Genomic DNA, 22371 nt, shown 5'->3' on the forward strand with positions numbered 1-22371 from the left:
TACTCTCTTTCTCTCACATCGCTGAAAAAATTTACTTCATTAAATGGCTCTGTCATACTAAATCCTTCATATGGGGTACAATCAGTAATAATCTTAGTGGTAGTAGAGTTATGGTCTCAATTTAATAAAATGATGTATATTAATACAGAAATGGAACTCAATATTCCTTACATTGCTTTAAATATAATAAAGTATATTCCTTGGCACCAAACTATAATAATATTACCATATAACATAAATAATGGATATCAACAAAGATATTTTTAAAGCTGGGCACTGGTGGCGCATGCCTGTAATCCCAGCTACTCAGGAGGCTGAGATCTGAGGATCATGGTTCAAAGCCAGCCAGGGCAGGAAAGTCCGTGAGACTCTTATCTCCAATAAACCACTAGAAAACCAGAAGTGGTGCTGTGGCTCAAGCGGTAGAGCACTCACCATGAGCTGAAGAGCTGAGGGACAGCGCCCAAGCTCAGAGTTCAAGCTCCACAACCAACGAAAAAAAAAAAGATATTTTTAATAGCTACTAACATAGGAAGACTCTATTAAAGAATAATTCCTACTCTGTTTTGCAATGAGACACTGTCCACAATGTTTAGTTTTTAGACCTTTAGTGGTCAATATTTATTCTACTTGAACAGTAAATTTCATTGAGTCACCCATTTCCATACAGCAGGAAGAAATATAGGTCAAACATTGGGGGTGAAAAGAAAGTCAGTGAACTGAGAATCATATGAATTGAGATGCAATCCCAGATTGACTAGGATTATTTGTCTTACTTAAATGATATATTTATTTTTAAAAACCTTTTACAAATGTCACACAATGCATTCAATAATATTAAGCTGTAATGCTAAACAAAAAAACCCACATAAAAAGTAATAAAGGCAAAAATCCTATTCACAAATGCATGATTCATCTGTATTCACAGCAGAAAAACAATTATGGCCTGTAATTTAAATAATGCTTGACTAGGTGTATTTTCAGTTTAATGAGAATGCAGCCTGTCAGAATGAGAGCTTCACATCAGTACTTTACATTTCTGGAAAACTGATTTTTTATAAACATAAAATATGGTTATTTTGTTTCCACATATACTATCCAAATCTTCAAAACCTGTCATGAAGTGTGTAATGAATATAGAAAATGAAAGCAAATAAGTGAAAGCTTCTGAAATTCTAACACTTTACTATTTTCCAGAAATGAAAGTAATTGTAGATCAATAGTCTGCCAATGGAAACAACTTTGTTCCTATGAGGATATTTATCAAAACCTGTAGGCATTTTGGTTGTCACAGTCTGTGGTGAAAATGCTACTAGAATTTCAAGGGTAAAAGTCATGGATACAGGTCAATGTCCAGAATCTACAACACATTACTCCACAATGAAATGTCATAATGCCGTAGATAAAGAACTGTACTTTAATCGTACACTATAAGAACTCATCAAATGTTTTTGTTTTTGTGGTTGTGAGGTTTGAACTCAGGGACTCTGTACTGTTCCTGAGCTTTTTTGTTCAAGGCTAGTACTCTACCATTTTAAGCCACAGTGCCACTTCCAGTTTTGTGGTGGTTAATTGGAGATAAGAGTCTCACACTTTCCGACCCAGGCTGGCTTTGAACTGTAATACTCAGATCTCAGTTTCTTCAACAGTCAACAGTCGACAGCTACTGGTGCTCGGCCATCAAACATTTTTAAATGTAGTTATTGTGTGATTACTGAGATATTCAAAAGGACAATACATAGGACAAAAATATGTAGGACAATAAGTCTCTGTCTACTGCAGAGCTTTTATAAGAGCATAAAATCTCCTCAATATATTTTCCTGACTCTCTCTAAAAATAGTTTTGAAGAGATTATTTCAGCTGCTATTATAAGTTATAATTATGTGTAAGTATGGTATAGCATGAATATTAGGTTACATTATATTGTAGTTGATGTATGTTTTTAATAGATTAGATTAGTATTAGGTACATTTCTGCTGGAACTGAAAATATGGAATTATAAATGGAACTTGTAGGAAGCATAAGATATGTGAAAATTAATGTATATGAAACATTTTCATTTATCTCATTCACATATAACATAGAGAAAGTGATAGTGCAAAGGCTTATAAATCATTCAATCTATGTCTAATCAACAACTGTGCCCTTTAAGAAAATGTATATATATTTAAAATGAGAAATACTATACTAGGGGGAAAAGGCATTGTTTTCCGTCTCTGTCATGAATTATATCAAGATCCTCAGTGACTATCTTTTCTACCTCATATCTATTGCCTGGGAAATATTGTTTTCTAGTGAGAAGTAGACTCAGAGCTCATGTTAGAGTAGGAATGGGTAACAATATAGCCTTAAATCTCATTTCCTAGTTTACAGTCCTGGAAGTTTACTTAAAAACACAGAAAGGACATTTTCCAAGTTCTACAATAGCAAGGAATCCTCAACAACTCTAACATCACCTCAGTTCATTAGGTCCAATGTGTTCATAGGATGAAAGAACCAGAATTTAAAAGAATTTTCACCAGGACTTAAATCTACAAAAAAGCAAAAACAAAAACAAAAAACATTTTTTTCTGATCTTGAGGCTACGTCTTGCCTAATTAGATTTTTTGAAAAGCACTGTTCTGGTTTAAAATATAAATAGGCTTCATTCATTGTATTTGATAAATATAGATTTCAATCAGTACTTAAACCCTGACTCTAGTGATATATTTGCAAAGCCCTGGGTGAAAACTATATTTCCATTTTAAAAAATAGAATTACTATAAGAAATTTAATTAGCTTGATCTACAATTACTTTATTGGTAAACTAATAATCAGTGAGGTTGACAAATCAAAGTGATAAATGAAATACTGGTATTACTCAGCAACAGACAAAGAAGAGAATGAAAATATGCAGTTAAAAAGTTTCTTAAAATATGTCTGACTTAAAAAATAGATTTAAGTGAGCAAACAAATGTCAGAGAAAACCTGAGTCAATGTAAAAAAGATAACAAAATGTAAAAAAAAATCATCCAAACACTCCCTAAAATAAGCACTCAACAATTCTGTTAGAAATAAAAGATGAATAAAGAATACAAGCTCATGGATCAAAGTATTTTCAGATTGCAATAGCATGTCATAAAATAATGACTTACTCCATTGTGATGAGAAATAAGAGGTTCCTGTCATTGTTAATGTTTCATTTTCCCTAAATAACTATGAAAATGAACATGGTGAAGGCAAGTTGTTATTTAAGAAAAAAATGTTTTCAAATTCTATAACACTAATGCTATTATAACTTTAATTAATATACTTGTTGTCTTCTATGGTCATCAACCATTGAAAAGTGCACAAACACATGCAGTCCCACAAGCCTGCATAAAATATAGATGGTCGATAGCCACGTAAATAGATCAATGATTACAAAGATGGATTGAGGAGACAAAAACAAGATCTACTATTATACATGCGTGAACTTCCTGACTACAAGAGTAATTATACTTTAGAACTGGTTAATTGAGGAAAGTTGAAGAATCTTTTTCCCCTGCACAATCAATAGATAACTATCTATCTTTGATGACAAAGGTATAGCATTGCTTGGAATGGGGGAATGGATGAGATGACCTTTGCTTCACTCTAATCACTTTGTCAGTATTCAAGAATGAGTTCCAATCAATCACATCATCTGTGTTGAGATTTAAAGTCACAAATAGGAAAGCATAAGTATATGGGAACCTGTAGATTCTACACAGTGCATTCAGTACAGTAATGAATAATCAAGTAGAGTTCAGAAAAGTAACACAGACAGGATATGTAAAACTTTGGTGGAGGAGACAAGCTACAATATTACCATAGAGAGATTTATCAATCACAGAGAAGGTATCTGTGTGGTTTCTGGGTCTGAAGGAGGTATACTGGAGCTATACTATTTACTGAGGACAATTTGGGCATTTTATATAATAATAGTAATAGTAGTAGTGGTGGTGGTGGAAATAATAATAATAGAGAGGGAGTCTTAACTGAAGGGAAAGCGGGAAGGGTGGAAGAATGCGAGAGAATAGAATAAAGGAGAATTACAGAAACCACAGCAAATGGAAAGAAAGCAGTATGAATGCATTTGTCCCTTTAAAATGTTTGGAGATAGCATAAGGAAACTCACTGAAAGCTGTCAACAATAGAGATTGGGTGACAAAGAGATAGCAAAGGAAGGAGTTAATCTAAATAAAGTATAATATAGTCATGAGTGAGATATCAAAGTAAAACACTGTAACTACATTTGAAAATGAATGATAGGGCAGTGAAGAACAGGCTATGTTGGAAGGAGGTTTAACAGGGAAAAGGGAGACAGCAAATGGAGAGAGTAAAGTACTGTGAATATGGTTAAAGTAATTTAGATGCATGAAAGGAAATAGAGCAATGAAACTTGTTGAAATTATTTTAAGAAGGGGGGAAATAAATGAGGGACAGTCATGGTAGGTGATGAGTTTGATTTGGATATATTGTATTCATACATGGAAATATTGTAATGAAATCTTCATATACAACTAACATATGATACTTTTTAAAACATGAAGAAAACTGTAATAAGCAGAGAACCAGGGTTCCAGAGATAAATACATCATTAGTTATATAAATAGATCATTTGTTTTAAAAATATGTGTTTGTTTTATAATGGAGATTTTATTAAGAAAGAAGAAATAAAACAATACTACTTAAATGACAGAGCAATTTAAAGAGATAACACTGCATTATAGGGTAACAAAAAAAACAACAAACTGTAGGTTTCAAAAATGCTACAGGTAAACATTTAGAATTTACTCCATAGACAAATGATAAAGGAGGATAGGGTTAAGCCAATTTAAATGTTTTAGAATGTTCATTTTTATGAAAACATTACATGGCATTCCAATGATTTGTATCACTGTCATTAATTTATGAATCAGTTAAAGAAAATAACTTTCCTCTACTGGCTTCTAGCCTGAGATGTCTCCTTTTCCACTGATCTGGTCCCTGCAAGGTGTGTGATCTGGAGAAATATAGTCATTGACATTGAATTTGTCAATGTTTCTCAATAGGAGCCTGAAAAATTTCCATGGTCCTCATTGTCCAATAAGCACCTCTTTATAAATAACTCCAATAATCACTGTTTTCAATTCTGACCTCTTTTCTGACTTCCAAACCATTTTTCAGGTAACACCTGCAAAACTTATGTACATTTTCTTTTCTCTCCTTTCTTACTTCTTTATCAGTGATCCACACAAGTTTCTCTACCACAGGGATTTAAAAAAATATTTTTAACATTCTTAGCCACCTACATCTCCCTTTTCCTTACATTTGACATATTTTAGATCTTCATTATGCTTTATACTTGAAATTATTATCTCCCAATTATCTACTCTGTTGACATCTGGCCACATTATGTATACTCTAAGTTTTGCAATGTTCCAAACACAGTCTGACCATACTCAAACTTAATTGCTTGACATACAAGTAGTTTACCACATTCACAAAGATTGAAGCTTACAGGAGAAATGAGTCAGCTTGAGACAAGTCAATGCATTAGGAAGTAGTAAAGTAAGTGGCAAATTGCAAAGTGTGTGACATTACAATTCCAACATTTAAGCACTACAAAGAACAAATAAAGTGCATTTGAGAGAAAAAGAGACTGTCAATAAGTCACTAGGTTGTGATCACTTTGTCTCTACACTATGATCTGGACCAACATACTCATCATCATTTATATTCTTCTCATAACCTCTCCACAAAACTGAACTTACTAAGAATAATAAGATATTAATCTTTATATACTGCAAGTCTTTGTCCACCCTATCAGTTTCCTAATCCTAATAAAACTTCAAAGCCCACTTCAAGTTTGTTCTAGAAAGCCCACTTAAGGAAGAGCCCAATCTGAGCTAAGGCTCCTTTTAGTGCCAGAAAGCACTTTGTCTTTCACATCCCTTCTTGCAATAGAATAAAATACATAAGGTAAAAAGGAAACTAATTACATTAAAACAGTTATCAATGTATTTACAAAAATAAACCAATGATACAATAATACATTTGCTTCTTGATTAAAGAATTAAAAGAGTAAGATCTAGTGGCAGACCTAATAAGTACTTTACTTCTGAAGTAGTTGAGTATAAACAATGTGTCAAGAAATCTGCCAGAAAATGAATATGATATGAAAATATTTATTATTTCTATTAGTGTCAGATTTAGAAGTATGATTAATACTACTTTAGTCTGTTGCCTATAACTTTAAGTGAAATACTAAATACTAATTAGGAGTAAATTAAAATAAAGATGTTATTTTTTTATATATTCAAGAATGGGACTTTGAACTCATAGCTATCAACTCTTTTCAATAACATCTATAAAAGTGGTTCTGCAATAATGATACTCTACATGCTATGTGGATCATGTATTTTTCACACATGTCTCAGAAGTCTGAACATACATTCCCTATCAAAATGATATTTTTTCTGTACTTACTAACCATTCCAATACACTAAATATCTCCAAAAAGATGATTTACCTCTGAATCAGTCTTTTGTAACTACTAATTTCATTTCTTTGTCAACTTTTATATGTAAATTTTTCTACAAATTATTTTTATCCTAATGCTATCTTAGAATTAACTAGTTTTATAGAAATCAAGGTAAATTACACACAAGCAGCTTTTCAAAGCTGGAAAAATGATTCTAACAATCACCTAAATTGAGTACACATTATTTGGAAGTAACTCATAATTGCATATATTAAAAGCTCCTCAACAACCTCAGATACACTGTACTTTTAAATGTTTCTATGTGTTGCTTAAGTATTTTAGGACATTTCAGTTTCTTCCACTTAGTGACACCCAGCTTCTATCTTAAATTTGACAACTTCAAAACACAGACATATTAGTACTTTTATTAATAACCATAACATTTGAGCTTCATCTTGTTGATTAAATAAAAGTAGTTTTATTTATTTTTTTAGTAAGGCATTTATCCATTCAAGTAACTAAAATCTATTCATTGTCTTGTAAGGAAGAGTATATTGGCACATAATCAAGGAAATAATACTGGTGTTAATTCAATCCCTGGAAACTAATGTATACTTCATTGTTTTTTGTTGTTTTTATCATGAGAAGACAACCATGTTACATGAAAAACAAACTATGATTATGCATGGATGGAGTTTAGCACTGTAATCAAGCACAACTTACAACAAAGTTAATCTGATGATACATATTTAATGCAATGCATTATCTATGTGCTACATGGTAATTAGACACAAATGGTAAACAGCTCATATGAATGGCAAATAGATGTTACTTTTGCCTCAATGAAGCAAACATTAGTGGTATAAGAGGGTGAAAGAAATGCTTGTGATTATAGCCTTTTCTCTTACATGAGCAAAGCAGTCTTCTTTAGGGGATGAAAAAAATCATACAATAGTTTACAGTGAAGGGGCATTTTCCTTGACCAAGAGACCAGAGACACTTGACCTGTCTAAATATTCACTGTCAACGTAATAACTCATTGACTTATAATTTATGACTCATACCCAATTGACCCTATTGTAATTATATAGATTATATTACACATTAAACTGTTTTGTTTTCTTATAAGCAGATTATAAAAATAAGTTTTGATTGAATAGAGTAAGGAATGAGAAAAGTTTTTAGAGTATCTGGCACTACGAAGGAAAGCAGGTTGACTTTTAAAAGAGTCAGATCATGTAAAAAACATGGGAAAAACAGAAGGCACAAAAATTAATGGGGCAAAGCCAGTTGCTAATGACTCAGGTCTGTAATCCTAGCTATTCAAGAGGCTATGATCTGAGGATCATGATTCAAAATCAGCCCACACAGCAAAATCCCTGAGAGCCTTATCTCCAACTAAATACCAAAAGCCAGATGTGGAGCTGTGGTTCACTATCTGTGAGCACAAAAAGCTCAGGCACAATGTCTAAATGCTAAGTTCAAGCCCAAAGATACCAAAAAAAGTGAGCAAAAACATAATGACAATGACCACAACAACAATAACAAAAATCCTATATATGCATACACTTATAGGAAAAAGAAAAAAGGATAAAGATTTAACAATATGTATGGACGTCTAGAAAATAGGAAGGAATGAGACAGGAGAATATCAATACATACACTATAAGTAGAAAAGACACAGAATCTGCTGATTAGTACTATTAGAACACAATCACCATACTGTACTATAAATTTTAGGATAATATGATTTAACTGTAGCTGTTTTCATGGTAAAACTTTTGATATTAAACTAATACTGTCAAGAATTTATACATAATTACTGGCTTATTCAAACTTGAAGTGATTCATTCCTCCGAACTGCACCAGGCTTCTCAATTTAAAAAGAAGTCAATAGACATTGTCTATGCTATAAAAATAAAGTGAAGTACAAAAAAATCCCAGGTAATGTTTCAATACATACACCTTAACAAATGGCAGCATATGATGTATTCAATAAATACAAATCTCAGTTATAGTATTCCCTGAAGAGATGAAAATATACTTTTAAAAATAAGAAATGTTTCTTAAATTGTTACAGAGAAGTAAATATCATAGAACCACTCGGCATATTCAAAGTTGATTTTATTTACCAAGGCATCAAGGAAAAGCAACAGGGATATAACGGACAAAATAATGCCAACATGGATTAATTCTTCAAAATCTTACCATAATTTGGTTATATAGAAGAGATCAGTAGACCTTATCTCAGAAAAGAAAAACAAATACAACAATAACAATAGCAAAACAAAATTATAATAATATGTCCTTCAATTTTTTGAGTTCTATATTATAAAATTTAAACAAGAAAGAGACAAAGAGTTTTATATGAGGATATACACACACGTATCTATCTACCTGTGTGTGTGTGTGTGTGTGTGTGTGTGTGTGTGTGTGTGCATGTAGACCCGCCTGTGTGTGGGTAGGTATCAAATATGCACATATATATAAGTATAAATGGATGGATGGATGGATAGATAGATAGATAGATAGATAGATAGATAGATAGATAGATAGATAGAGAAAATGAATTCTACAAAGAACTGGTGCAGTATTAACAATAATGTAATTTTGATGAGCAAAACACTATAAGAAGAGAGGAACAAAAAATATAATGGAAGGCAGCTATGCTCACCACTATACCACCAACGCTCACATCGGTCGGGGGGGGGAAGGGGGGAGAGGAGAAGGGTTGGGATTGGGGGGAGTGGGGGGGCTGGGAAGGGATGTGAAGGGTAAACCAAAGGAGGAGGCTGCAATGCTTGGTAAGAAATGTACGCATTATCCTGCCCATGTAATTGTAACCCCTCTGTACAGTATGTTCACAAATAAAAAAAATAAATTAAAAAAAATATATATAATGGATTGAGTCATGATAGTTCTTGTTTTGAATTACTGTCTCTACTGTACAACTTATAAGCTAGGGGACCCTGGAAAAATCTCTAAGCCTCAGTTCTTTTTGTGTAATATATATATATATATATATCACAACATATATACATATATATACATATGCTGAGTGTTGGTGGCTCATGCCTGTAATCCTAGCTACTCAGAAGCCTAAGATCTGAGGATCACATTCAAAGGTAGCCTGGGCTGGAAAGTCCATGAGATTCTTTTTTTTTTTTTTTTTTACTGTGAAAATACTGTACAGAGGGGTTACAATTACATGGGCAAGATAATGAGTACATTTCTTATCAAGCATTGTAGCCCTCTCCTTTGTTTCCCCTTCCCATCCCTTCCCATCCTCCCCCCCCCCCCCCCCCCCACCCTCCACACCAAAGTTGTAAAGTTCATTTTTCGACATAACGACTTGTACATCTCATTATTGCAATGGGTCCACCTGTATTCCTATTTAAACGATTTGTTTTTTCCCCTTCCCCTCTCCATGAGATTCTTATATCCAATCAACCACCAGATAACCAGAGGTGGTGCTGTGGTTCAAAGTGGTAGACCACTAGACTTGGGAAAAAGGAGCTCAGGGACAGCACCCAGGTCCCGAGTTCAAATCCCATGACAGACCAAACACACAAACAAACAAAAAAAAGAAAATGTATTATATATAATAGTGCTTATCTTACACTGATTACTATAGAATTCATTAAAAATTTTATATAATACAAATAGTGTTTAACACAATCCCCAGCATAAATTAAGCACATAACACAGCTAAGTGTAATCTAGGCACTGCTGGTTCAGGTCTAAAATCCTGTTATTCAGAAGGCTGAGAATTGAGGATCATAGCTCGAATCTAGCACCAGCAGGAAAATGTCTTGGGCTCTCTCTCCAATTAAACACCTAAAAGCCAGAAGTGGAGCTGTATCCCAAAGTGTATAGGACAAGCCTTAAGCAAAAAAACTCAAGGACAGTGTCCAGGCCCTAAGTTCAAGCTCCTAGACCAAGAAAAAAGAAATCTTGAATGAGCTTTTTAACTTTTGACCACTTAGCTTTTACACTAATAATAAGGTAATAGCAATAGCTACATATTGGTGCATTTTGATGATAAAATAAATGTACTTTCATGTACAGTGAATGACAGGGACTGATACATCTGCTTATATTTTAAAGAATATTAGCTTATTTATGAGAAAGAAAAAGAATTAGAACCCAGATATCGAGTCATCTTATTAAAATAAAAGTAATCATTGCAGATTCTATTATCCCAATATTGAAGAGTATTTTCTATCAACCCCAATGAGAAAATAGCAATTTAAAAAGAGTTGAGAAAATAATTTAAAAAGTTATCCAACTTACCTGAATTAAAGCCTCACTCAGCATGTCTTCATTAACCTCCAGAATAATGTTTTTTATGTCTTCATATGGCATACGATATGATCCCAGGAAAATTGCTTTTAAAAAAAAGGTGATCATACTAAAAATAGAGCAGGATCAAAAATTAAGTCCTAATAAATATCTGGTTCCTATTTTATAGAATACCAACTTATAGAAATATGACAAATCCTAAGTGTCTGAATCATTAGTGTGCTCTGCATTACTGCTGACACTCATATGATGTCCTATTATGTATAGTTTTTTGATATATACTAAATCAATATTTCCTGTCAACATTTAATCAGGTATATTTTATGTCATTGTGGAATAATTGAACAAATTATACTTAGCTCACATGTACATAGGAAGTATTTCTCAACAAACTATCCCATATTAATTTCCCATTAAATGTACTTTATTTAATGAATATACATGTGCTCTTTTCTTGAAGATACTGGAAGTGAATTATATTTCCATGAAAATATCTGCATGATTTCACTGGTACCAAAAGAAAAATTAACCCTCAACAATGAAGAAAGAATTACCTAGATAGAAAAATCAATGATCTCCACATCAAATTATGTTGACAGATATAAACCAGCAATAAAGATCATATTGTGTTTTCAGTGGAAAAAATCATGATCCTTAACTTTATCAAGAAAGTCTATTATCAGGTAAGCAATGTACAAATTCACTAAAGGTATTATATTTATTTCTTCTTTTTTTGTGGGGGGAAAGGGATTTCAGCTGCCAGTGCTAGGGCTTGAGCTCTCAGCTGTGTGCTGTCCATGACCTTTTATGTTCAAAGGTTAGCACATAAACTCCATTGCTGTTTATTTATTTATTGGTGGTTAATTATACGTAAGAGTCGCATTGAGTTTCCTGACTATGCTGGCTTTGAACTATGATCCTTGGATCTTAGCCTCCTACATAGCGAGGAATATAGGGATGACCAGAACCTGTCTTTGACTACATTCCTAGTGAAAGGAAATTGATGAGATTTTGAATCTGATTCTCTATAGCACACTCCATTACAAAAAAATCTTTCATAGTACTTGTACAATTAGAAATACTTGATGTTTTGAAGTTTCTCATGTATCATGTTTTGGTGTCCTTAGAATCTTAACAGTCTACTCTATTGTCATAAACTTCTAAATTTAATGCATAGGGGAAAATATGTTAAAGTACAACATAGATGTAGGAGGTCAGATTAACTATTCAGCTATTTTAGAAAAGTCATAATTAATGAATGACTAGTTCAGTAACCAGTTTTAATTTGTCACAGTTAATTTCTCTGATTGCATCACGATCACTTCAAACATAACAAAATAGCAATGAAAAGACTTGCAGAGGTTGACTAGGGAGTACTCTAGTCAGAAGGGAAAAAATTAACATTTTTCCTTCAACTCTGGTGTATGTTTCATTAGTAACAGTATTTTTCAAAAGATTTACCCATCTGAACTGACCAAAGCTGAAATTATAATTTTGCCAAAATGCCTGTAACAAAACGTAACTCAAAACATATTTATACAGAATGTTGTTGCTAGAAGACTCATAATATCACTGTGGAAATAAGTTACACACTTTTAACTTGCATTCAACAGCCACTAACAACATTATCACTATGAGAAATAGTAAATGCAGAACATTTTACATACATAGATTTTGGGCTGTTTTGGTGTCCAGAATCCTCAATTCTTTCATTTTCTTCTTTATAGGCACAGCCTTCTTTTCTTCTGAAGCTTCTGCACTTTTTGAAACTGAAAAAAAAACGTTGAATCATAAACAATTATGGTATTAATCCAAATACATGAAATAACATTAGTAAGGTATATTAACTACATTAATAAAGCTCATACTGAAATCAATATATGTGTTTATTTCATTAATTCAGAGAAGAGAATAAACATAAAAATATAGAACTGCTTAGAGGTCTCCCTACAAATTAAATATCAGGACTTAACTAGAAAAGTTAAGCCAAATAAAATGCAAAATCAATTGCTGCCTAATGTACAACATTAATTACTTCTTTACAGGTACCTACAGCAGTGCTGGAATTAAATGTACAGCAAAATCTCACTAATATGTACTAATTGAGGAAACAGGGAAGACATGCATTTCTCCTAAAATATGCTAAAATTGAGACATTTATTTAATTCAATGAACTTGCTTTAAAGTACCTAAGATAACCAACGCTAAAGAGGTTTCCATAGAAAAATCCCTACTCTTTTATATGTCCCTCCCCCACGGTATAACCCCTGTTTTCATTGTATTTGATGTTGGTATAATTTGTGGAGGGGAAGGGAAAAAACAAATTGTTTGACTGGGGATACAGGTGGACCCATTGCAACATTTACATATACATAATTGGAGAAATTCAATGATATGGTATTTTCAGTATGTTAGCTTGGTCTCTTGTATTATTTTAAAGATGTTACTGACTTTTTTTAGAACAAAAGACTTACCATTACTTTCATTACACGGTTACCCTCTCACTCCAAATACTTCAAAATACTGGTACTACCAGCAGTTGCCCTGTCAGCAAGTATGGGTCAAGCTACTCCATAGTATCCATCTGCCTGTTGTTTTTTTAAAATTTATTTTATTTTAAAAGATGCTGTAAAAGGGGGTTATAGTTAAAGAGTATACCTCTGCTCTCTTAAAAAAAAGAACCAAAAATCAATGTGGTTGTTATAAAAATGAATCATGTATCACAATTCTGTAGTTATCACTGATGGTGCTTATCAGTTGACCTATTCCAAGGTAAAATAAGGTTTGCAATTAATGGAATAATCAATTCACGAGAGAAATGGAAAGCCAACACTTACATTCCAATGGCTCCTGTCCCAATAATAATGCTGAACAATTTCATCACCGATTCATATGTCTATAACCATGCTGCTTTCTCTAATGAGTGTTACAATTATCACTACATTCTGAGACAATGATGCTATTGTGAAGTATAACACAAATAAATTGTTATTGTTGTTTTTTAGAGTAAAATCTCCACATATTCTTAGATGAGATTTTCTGGGTTTCTGTGTTGTTTTGTTTTATTTTTGGTTGTTATCTTATTCTTGGATATTACCATCAGGGAAACGTTCATAGTATATTATAAGATACATGAAAATATTGTAAGCCTATTAAGATTCCCTTTGCTTTAATAGTGTAAAATGAAGAGAATTGAGTGAGTATAGCAGAGAAAGAATAGATATGTAAATAACAAGTTTTTTGTTTTTTGGGTTTTTTTGGTCGGTCGTGGGGCTTGAACTCTGGGCCTGGGCGCTGTCCTTCAGCTCTTCAGCTCAAGGCGAGTGCTCTACCACTTCAGCTACAGCGCCACTTCCGGTTGTCTGGTGGTTTTATTGGAGATAGGAGTCTCATGGTCTCTCCTGCCCCGGGTGGCTTTGAACCGCGATCCTCAGATCTCAGCCTCCTGAGTAGCTAGGATTACAGGCGTGAGCCACCAGCGCCCGGCATAACTAACAAGTTTTAGGAGTTCTTAAATTTTTAACAGAGTGACAAGCCTGAATTTATATACAATCTCTGAGTAAAAAACATAATAATTACACTTGAAAATTATGGTTCTTATTAAAAGTATCAAGTAGTTTGCCATGTTGACTGAATGTACAGTTATTGCTAACACTGGAAGAAAAATTACTTTTAACATATTTCTTTTTGAATCTTCAGAAAATATTCCACAAAGGATCTTTCAAAGGGCAGAAAGGCCTTCTGAAGAAATAATCAACATTTTAGCTTATTCTAACTTTTAAGGCATAGTCAACTTAAAACAACTTTATAAAGAATTACATGACAATTCAATAACCATTTCTTTTGTCTATTAAAATAAAATGTGTGAATCACACTAGCAGTATGTCTAGAAGCATTTAGAAAAATTAATTCAGTAAAAGGAACAAGTCAAGAAAATTGTTTTGATCTCTCAATTTGCCATAAATTCAACTTCAGAAAACTACAATACTGTACCATGAAGGATATATAAAAAATTGTTCTGTAAAACAACAGTCTCCTCGATGATACAGGCATACATAAGAGTCATTAGTGTGAGTTCATTCATTATCATTTTTTCCATTAAAATATAGTTGGAACTCTCCCATTTTCAATTGAAAAAAACGGTTTAAAATTAAAATTAGATGTCTCAAATAAAGTTCACAGCTTTATAAAAAATCTTAGCATATTTTCCTTGTATTATATAACTTGGCATAAATTCTAGAATCAAAAGGCAATCAGAATTTAATGTCTGAGCAGTGCTGTTTTGAGAATTACTATAGTATATCATGTTTAAAATAGTTCCTTAATAGGCAGGGATTTTAAAACAATCATGTTTTTGCCATTATTTCTAGCAATTCACCAGTGGCTAGTATTTTGGGTGGCTTCCTAGTTTTAAAACATATTTTATTAGGACAATGGTCAAGAGAGACACAGCAGGCAGGTCAGTCAAAGGGGTGGAGCTTCACACAAACAGGGTTAGGAGTGGGGGTTTTGCCTTTGGTTACACTACTTTTGGATTGCCATTCTCTGGGAATCAATTTCTTGAGTGTCTTTCTTGCACCAAGGTTTAATTTCACATGTGGGAATGGCTGGGTGGTTTTCATATCTGTGTTTCATCTGGCCCACTTCCCGGACCTGAATCACTTCCTCATTCCATTTGGACCTTGGTATTTCTCTGTCTGCCCTGTCATCTTAAATGGGCCTCCTCAATGTCTTCCTCTCACAGAACAACAAAAGCTATCCTGGGTTAGTGAGGGGGAAGTTCTCCTCTTTTATAACTTCTTCAAACTGAGCAACATCTTTAGAGACGCAGCCAGACTTTTTGACATCTCCTCAAAGGTAGGAAATAAGAGCCTGTGGGTAGTTTTGAGCTCCACTTTTATTTCTTTTTTTTTAAATTTATTTATTTATTTTTTATTTGTGAACATACTGTACAGAGGGGTTACAATTACATGGGCAGGATAATGCGTACATTTCTTACCAAGCATTGCAGCCTCCTCCTTTGGTTTACCCTTCACATCCCTTCCCAGCCTCCCCCCTCCCCCCCAATCCCAACCCTTCTCCTCCCCCCCTTCCCCCTCCCCTCCCACCCAGGATGTAAAGCTCGTTTTGGACATGACAACTTATACTTCTCGTTGTTGCATCAGGTCCACCTGTATCCTTAAACAACTGTTTTTTCCCCCTCTCCTCCACAAGTTATACTGACATCAAATATAGTGAAAGCAGGGGTTATACTGTGGGGGAGGGACATACAAAGCAACAAAGAGATAGTCTTCTAATGTGTTAGAAACACATGCACGAAAGAAAAAACATTAAGATACATGTCTAAGGGTTCATTTTCCTGACATCACATTATCTGACCTTTTCCACTTGACTCATACATATACTAGATATTGCAAATAAGGGAAACCATGGGGCCTATGTTTCTTTGGGCTTGGCTTACTTCGCTTAATATAATTTTTTCCAAGTCTTTCTATTTCCTAACAAATGGGGCAAAGTCATTCTTTCTGATGGAGGCATAGAATTCCATTGTGTATATATACCACATTTTCTTGATCAATTCATCTACTGAGGGGCATCTGGGTTGGTTCCAGATCTTAGCTATGGTAAATAATGCTGCAATAAACATAGTTGTGCTGGCTTGGTATTGGCATAAGAACAGACCTCAGGACCAATGGAATAGAATTGAAAACCCAGAAATGAACCTACAGACCTATAGCCATCTAATCTTCGATAAGGGAACTAAAACAATAGAATGGAACAAAGACAGCCTCTTCAGTAAATGGTGCTGGCAAAATTGGTTAACTACTTGTAGAAAACTAAAGCTAGATCCTTATATATCACCCTGCCCCAGGATCAACTCCAAATGGATCAAAGACCTTGAACTCAAAGCAGACACTCTGAAAACATTACAGGATGGAATAGGAGAAACCCTATGTCTCCTTGGCTCAGGCCGAAATTTTCTGAATAGAGACCTGGAAACACAACAAATCAAAGAAAGGTTGGACAAATGAGATTGCATAAAGTTGCAGAGCTTCTGCATGGCAAAGGACATAGCTAGCAAGATCAATAGAAAGCCCACGGATTGGGAGAAGATCTTTACTAGTTATACAACGGACAAGGGTCTCATATCTAAAATATACTTGGAATTCAAAAAATTAAATCCCCCAACAACAAATCCTCAAAGAAACAACTGCCCAATAAACAAGTGGGCGAAAGACTTAAAGAGAAACTTCTCTGAAGAAGAAAGAAGGATGGCCAATAGACACATGAAGAAATGCTCAACATCCCTAGCCATAAAAGAAATGCAAATCAAAACAACATTGAGATACCACCTCACTCCAGTTAGAACGGCAAAAATCAAGAACTCTAACAACAACAGATGCTGGAGGGGATGTGGACAAAAAGGAACCTTACTTCATTGTTGGTGGGAATGTAAACTTGTTCAACCACTTTGGAAAGCAGTATGGAGGTTCCTCAAAAGACTTCACATAGAGCTCCCCTATGACCCAGCAATCCCACTTTTGGGCATTTACCCAAATGTTTACAAACAAGACCACACTAAAGCTACCAGCACAACTATGTTTATTGCAGCATTATTTACCATAGCTAAGATATGGAACCAACCCAGATGCCCCTCAGTAGATGAATGGACCCAGAAAATGTGGTATATATACACAATGGAATTCTATGCCTCCATCAGAAAGAATGACATTGCCACATTTGTTAGGAAATGGAAAAACTTGGAAAAAATTATATTAAGTGAAGTAAGCCAGGCCCAAAGAAACATAGGTCCCATGGTTTCCCTTATTTATTTCTTTTTTTGTACATTTTTTGTTGTAAAAATACTGTACAGAGGGGTTACCATTACATGAGCAAGGTGATTAGTACGTATCATATCAAGCATTGTTACACCCTCCTACCATTCCTTTCTTCCCTACCTCCTCATCACCTCCACCCCTTCCCTGCTTCCAAAGTTGTAAAGCTCTTTTTCAACATACTCCTTTGTTTTTCCACTACCATCCCTTCCCTCCCACCTCCACAATTAACCCCGACCACCCAACTGCCAAAGTTGTAAAGTTTGTTTTCAACATAGAATTCAAATAATATTGAGAAGTCAAATATCCTAATCCTCTTCAAGGTTTCCTAAGTTAAAAATCATTGGTGTTCACAGTTACCCCAATATGTTGCTTGTACTTAAATAACTTTTCTCTCTGTTTTCTAAGTCTTAGAAAACTAAAAATAAATAAATTATAACATATCTATAATTACCTGAAATTATATTGATTTGACTTTTGTATAAAAACCTCCAAGAACTGACTTTGTTATTAATTGCTCTAAAGTCCACAGGTTCACAGTACAGCCTCTGGATAAATGTGATCTCAGCAAATGAAAACTTATATAGCATCTGATTCTGAATCCAATGCATTAATTTGAGTGCTTAAAATAACAGTGCTAATCGACAGAATAATAATGAAACATTATAAAATATGGGTAGTAAGAATATAATGATGGGAATAATAACGACACTTGTATTATTGTTAAAGATATGTTCACGTCAAGATACTCATTATCTAAGATAAAATGTCTACAGATTATTCTTTTATTTTCTTTAATACATGGATTTTACAAGTAATTTTGCCATAAATCTGGTCCTTTAAAATGGAGGGATGCCAATCAGCATAAATAAAGTAAACAGAGTCATACACTTTCCTCAATCTAATTTAGTCAATTTAGTCAATTACCAAGAATTTCCTATTAATTCTACTAATTTCAGCTATCCTAGTGGATGCATAGCACATGTGGCAAGATGTTCATCAGTTCTAGAAAATATTAACATATTTTAAATGAGAATACTTGAAGATTTACATAGCTATAACTAGCCTTAATGATGATAGTATTTTTATATAACTACTTTAGCTTATCTAAAACTTCCGGTAAGATAGATTCTTAAGTGTCAAAATCAATAATAATCATCCATCAATTTATTCATTCAGAAAATATTTGGTAAATGTCTGTATTTTCACCTATCATGAGCATACAGAAGCAGTTAGGACTGAAATACTCATATCTCATGGTCATACATAAACTACTAGTTACAGAAAGTGTCAAAAATTATCTACAATTTATAATTTTCTTTAGTTATAGCAATATAGTTGAGTGAATATAATTTGAATAGTAGGGAGGAAATATTGTATTGCATTTTATAAGGAAAATGTGAAATACAGTATGTCCTACATTATAGACAAATTCTGAGTAAACAAACATTAACTTCATATTCAATTAAATGCTTAACTCTTAGTTACATCTTTACAAACAGAAGAATTGTGACCTACACTGACCAGGCATGGTAATACTTGCCTGTCAGCCCAAGGCCTGAGAGGCATAGGTAGGAAGATCGCAATCCAGGGCTAGGCACAGGCAAAAGTACATGACCTTATTTGAAAAATATACTAAAGCAAAAAAGACTGAGAGAGGAATGGTGCAAGTGATAAACTGCCTAACAAGTACAAGACCTTGTGTTTAAATTTCGGCATTATCAAATAAATAATTTAAAAGAGAGGGGTGATGTACATAGATTTGAACATATTTTATCCATGCATATTCAATTCATGGTATGATTTTACAAACAAGAAATTCTTTTTAATGCATTAGCTGAAAAGGGTATTTAAATTTCAATTCATATTTTAATCATGTTAAGATGAGGATAAGAATGACAATGGCAGACAAAAAAATCTATGAGTTCTGTGTATGATATCAGTGATGTTTTTTAATTTCGTATTTTTGTTCTCTTTGTGAATTACACGTGTGTTTTCATTTCTGGAAATATACAAAACTTATGGAAAATGGGCAAAGATAGAAAAAGGTACACACATATGACACAAAATTGAAGAAGATTACACAAAAGAAACCAACACTATCACAATCACCATCAAAATCAACTGATATTGAATATATTCTCTGTACCTGGAACTAATTAACTTTTATATCACATTAACAAAGTCATTTTACAAATGAAAACAATGCCATTTAGCTACTAATGCAAAGATGCTCATAATCATTAGTAATTAGATAAATGGAACTTAAAATATCCAAAGGGAAAAAAATTGTCATGAATTTGTAATTTTCTTTATATTTCATACCCAAGAATAGTGGTATGTCCTTATAATCCAAGAAATCTGGAGGAAGAGGAGGAGGCTCTCAAGTGTGAGGCCAGTTTAGGCTACATAGACTCTGTCTCAAATTCTTTGTTACCCAATCAAGGCTTACTGATTAATATTCTTAAATCCTTATTAGGAATAAGGTGTCAATATACTAACTACTAATGATGGTGTACAGAAGTAAGATTTTGGAGATGCCAATATTAATAGGAGAATGAAAAATTACACATCAATTTTAAATACCTATAATACAAAGTATGTTTATAATAATTACAATGTAACCACACATTAAGTAGTCAAGGAACCATGTATGTGCACTATAGCAGTGTTCATAGCAGCAGAAAATTACAAGCAACGCACATGGCCCAGTATTAAACAATGGATAATGTGTGGTATAATAATATAATGGAATACAACTCCATATCCAGCAATGAGTACACAATAGATAAATATTTCAACAAGGACAGATCCAAATCTAACATAGAGTAGAAAAAAATAAACATGGTAGAAAATAGCATTCACAGTAGAATATCATTCATTTAAATTAAAAATAAAACACGGGCAAATGTCATGTATGGTTTATAGATGAATCTACATACTACTCAGCAGATTAATGGCAGTGATTGCCTTAAGGGTGGAAAGTGATCCTGGAATAGATAGAACTTTGGAAACATTTTATACCTCAAATCTTTTATTCCAATAAAAGCAAAGATCTGAATTAAACATAACTAAATGTTAACATCTACTACCTGTACATGACTGGACTGGGAAGCCCCATAAATAAGCCTCTGTGGCCAATCACCGATAGCTCATGCCTGTGATCCTAGCTACTCAGGAGGCTAAGCAGAATTGTGGTTCAAAGCCAGCCTAGGCAGTACAGTCCCAGTGAGATACTCATTCTCCAATTAATCACTCAAATACCAGAAATGGTAGAGGGCTAATCTTGAGCACAAAGAGGCTCAGGGACTGCCCAGGCCCTGAGTTCAAATCCTATAACAGGAAAAAAATAAGAGCGTATGTAATTTTCTCATGGGGCTTGGGGGAATATAAATCACGAGTAAATTACACAAAAACTCCAAAACATTTTTACAGAGTGTAAACTGAGAGCCTTGGTATTTCCAAGGACCAAGTGTATGGACACAAGTCCTAAGCAACACTGAAGAGAACAATAAGAATACAAGAAATGACTATTTACTTTGGAAAGTCAGCACAATCTTATCTTCAAATGTCTTCGAGTCTATTTTGTAAGGAATAGCGTCTTTGCTTCCCAAGTCTTCAAAAGCAAATCTAATACAATATGCAGTAAAAGATTGCATGGCTGTCTGTCTCCTTTTTCATGTTCCCTATTATAGCTGTGAAGCTTTCCCTTCCCATGTCACTTACAGCTGAATAGTAAGGCATCCTACAGAAAAGTACATTGGATCCTGACACCTGTGTAGTACCTGAAGCACTACTAGGAATGACATTATTCCTGGAGTACAGAGCACATTAAATAAGACTAATGGTTATAATGGTAGGAATCACACATACACAAATACACACACATAAACACACACACACACAGAGTAATGATTAAGGAACAAATCTTACTAGTTATAGTTTATACAAGTAACCCCAAATAAGGAAACACATGTTACTGTAAATTAACATATGCATAACTAATATACTTACACACCTGTCCATTAAGCCAATTGCTGAACACTGCTAAATGTCACCAGAACACTACGTTTAACAACGTGCATAGCTAATGTTATATATTTTAAAATGGGCCTCAATAGCACAGCAGGTAATGTATATTTTAGGAAGGGCAAATAAGGATACTTTAGGGTTTTAAGAACAAATTTCCCTTGGTTTTACTAGTAATTTTAATGCCTAACATCAGGTATCAGGGAATGATTCCTAACTACATGTAGAAATTGAAAAGTAAGGTTTTTGAAATTCTTTCTTATGAAGTTTCTTACTCAAGCTGAGTCCACCCTTGGCTTTTTAAAAACTATCTAAAATTTTCCTGGCTACCCTAAATACTTAGAAAACTTCCTATTATGTTAAATTTCATTAATTCATGTCACAAATCAATGAGTCAGAAAATAAACTCAAAGGATACATGTGGCAAACACAAATGAATGTACTAAGAAAACCAAAAGAGTACGAAATATGATGGTAACAATCAATATTGGTTAGAGCAATAGGCCATTTGTTGCTGAAAATACAGTTTAGGTGTTCGTCATACACAAGCTTTTTGGATTTAATGTGGTCATTCTCAGATAGGTATAAATACTGCACTCTGTATTGCTCAACAAAGAAACAACTGACATTAGCTTCTTGGTTTTCCTTCTCCTCTTTTGTCACTTTTTTTAAATATCTATACCTTTTGTCTTGTATTTAAGTATCTGTTTGGAGAGTACAGAAATGGTTGGACAAAA

At 33.6% G+C, this 22371-nt stretch overlaps 1 protein-coding gene across 1 annotated transcript in view; it reads right to left on the reverse strand.

Annotated features, from left to right (window-relative positions):
- The window catches only part of Diaph2 (diaphanous-related formin 2), an 805268-nt gene that overhangs the window by 456142 nt on the left and 326755 nt on the right, over nt 1-22371 (reverse strand). The window contains exons 18-19 of the mRNA XM_013033825.1: nt 12437-12538; nt 10761-10855 (exon numbers count right to left, since the gene is read on the reverse strand). Of these exons, the coding sequence (XP_012889279.1) occupies nt 10761-10855; nt 12437-12538 (197 nt within the window). The remainder of the gene's footprint in view (nt 1-10760; nt 10856-12436; nt 12539-22371) is intronic.

This window comes from Dipodomys ordii, unplaced genomic scaffold (genome assembly GCF_000151885.1).
Source record: "Dipodomys ordii isolate 6190 unplaced genomic scaffold, Dord_2.0 Scaffold178, whole genome shotgun sequence".
Classification (NCBI taxonomy): Eukaryota; Metazoa; Chordata; class Mammalia; order Rodentia; family Heteromyidae; genus Dipodomys; species Dipodomys ordii.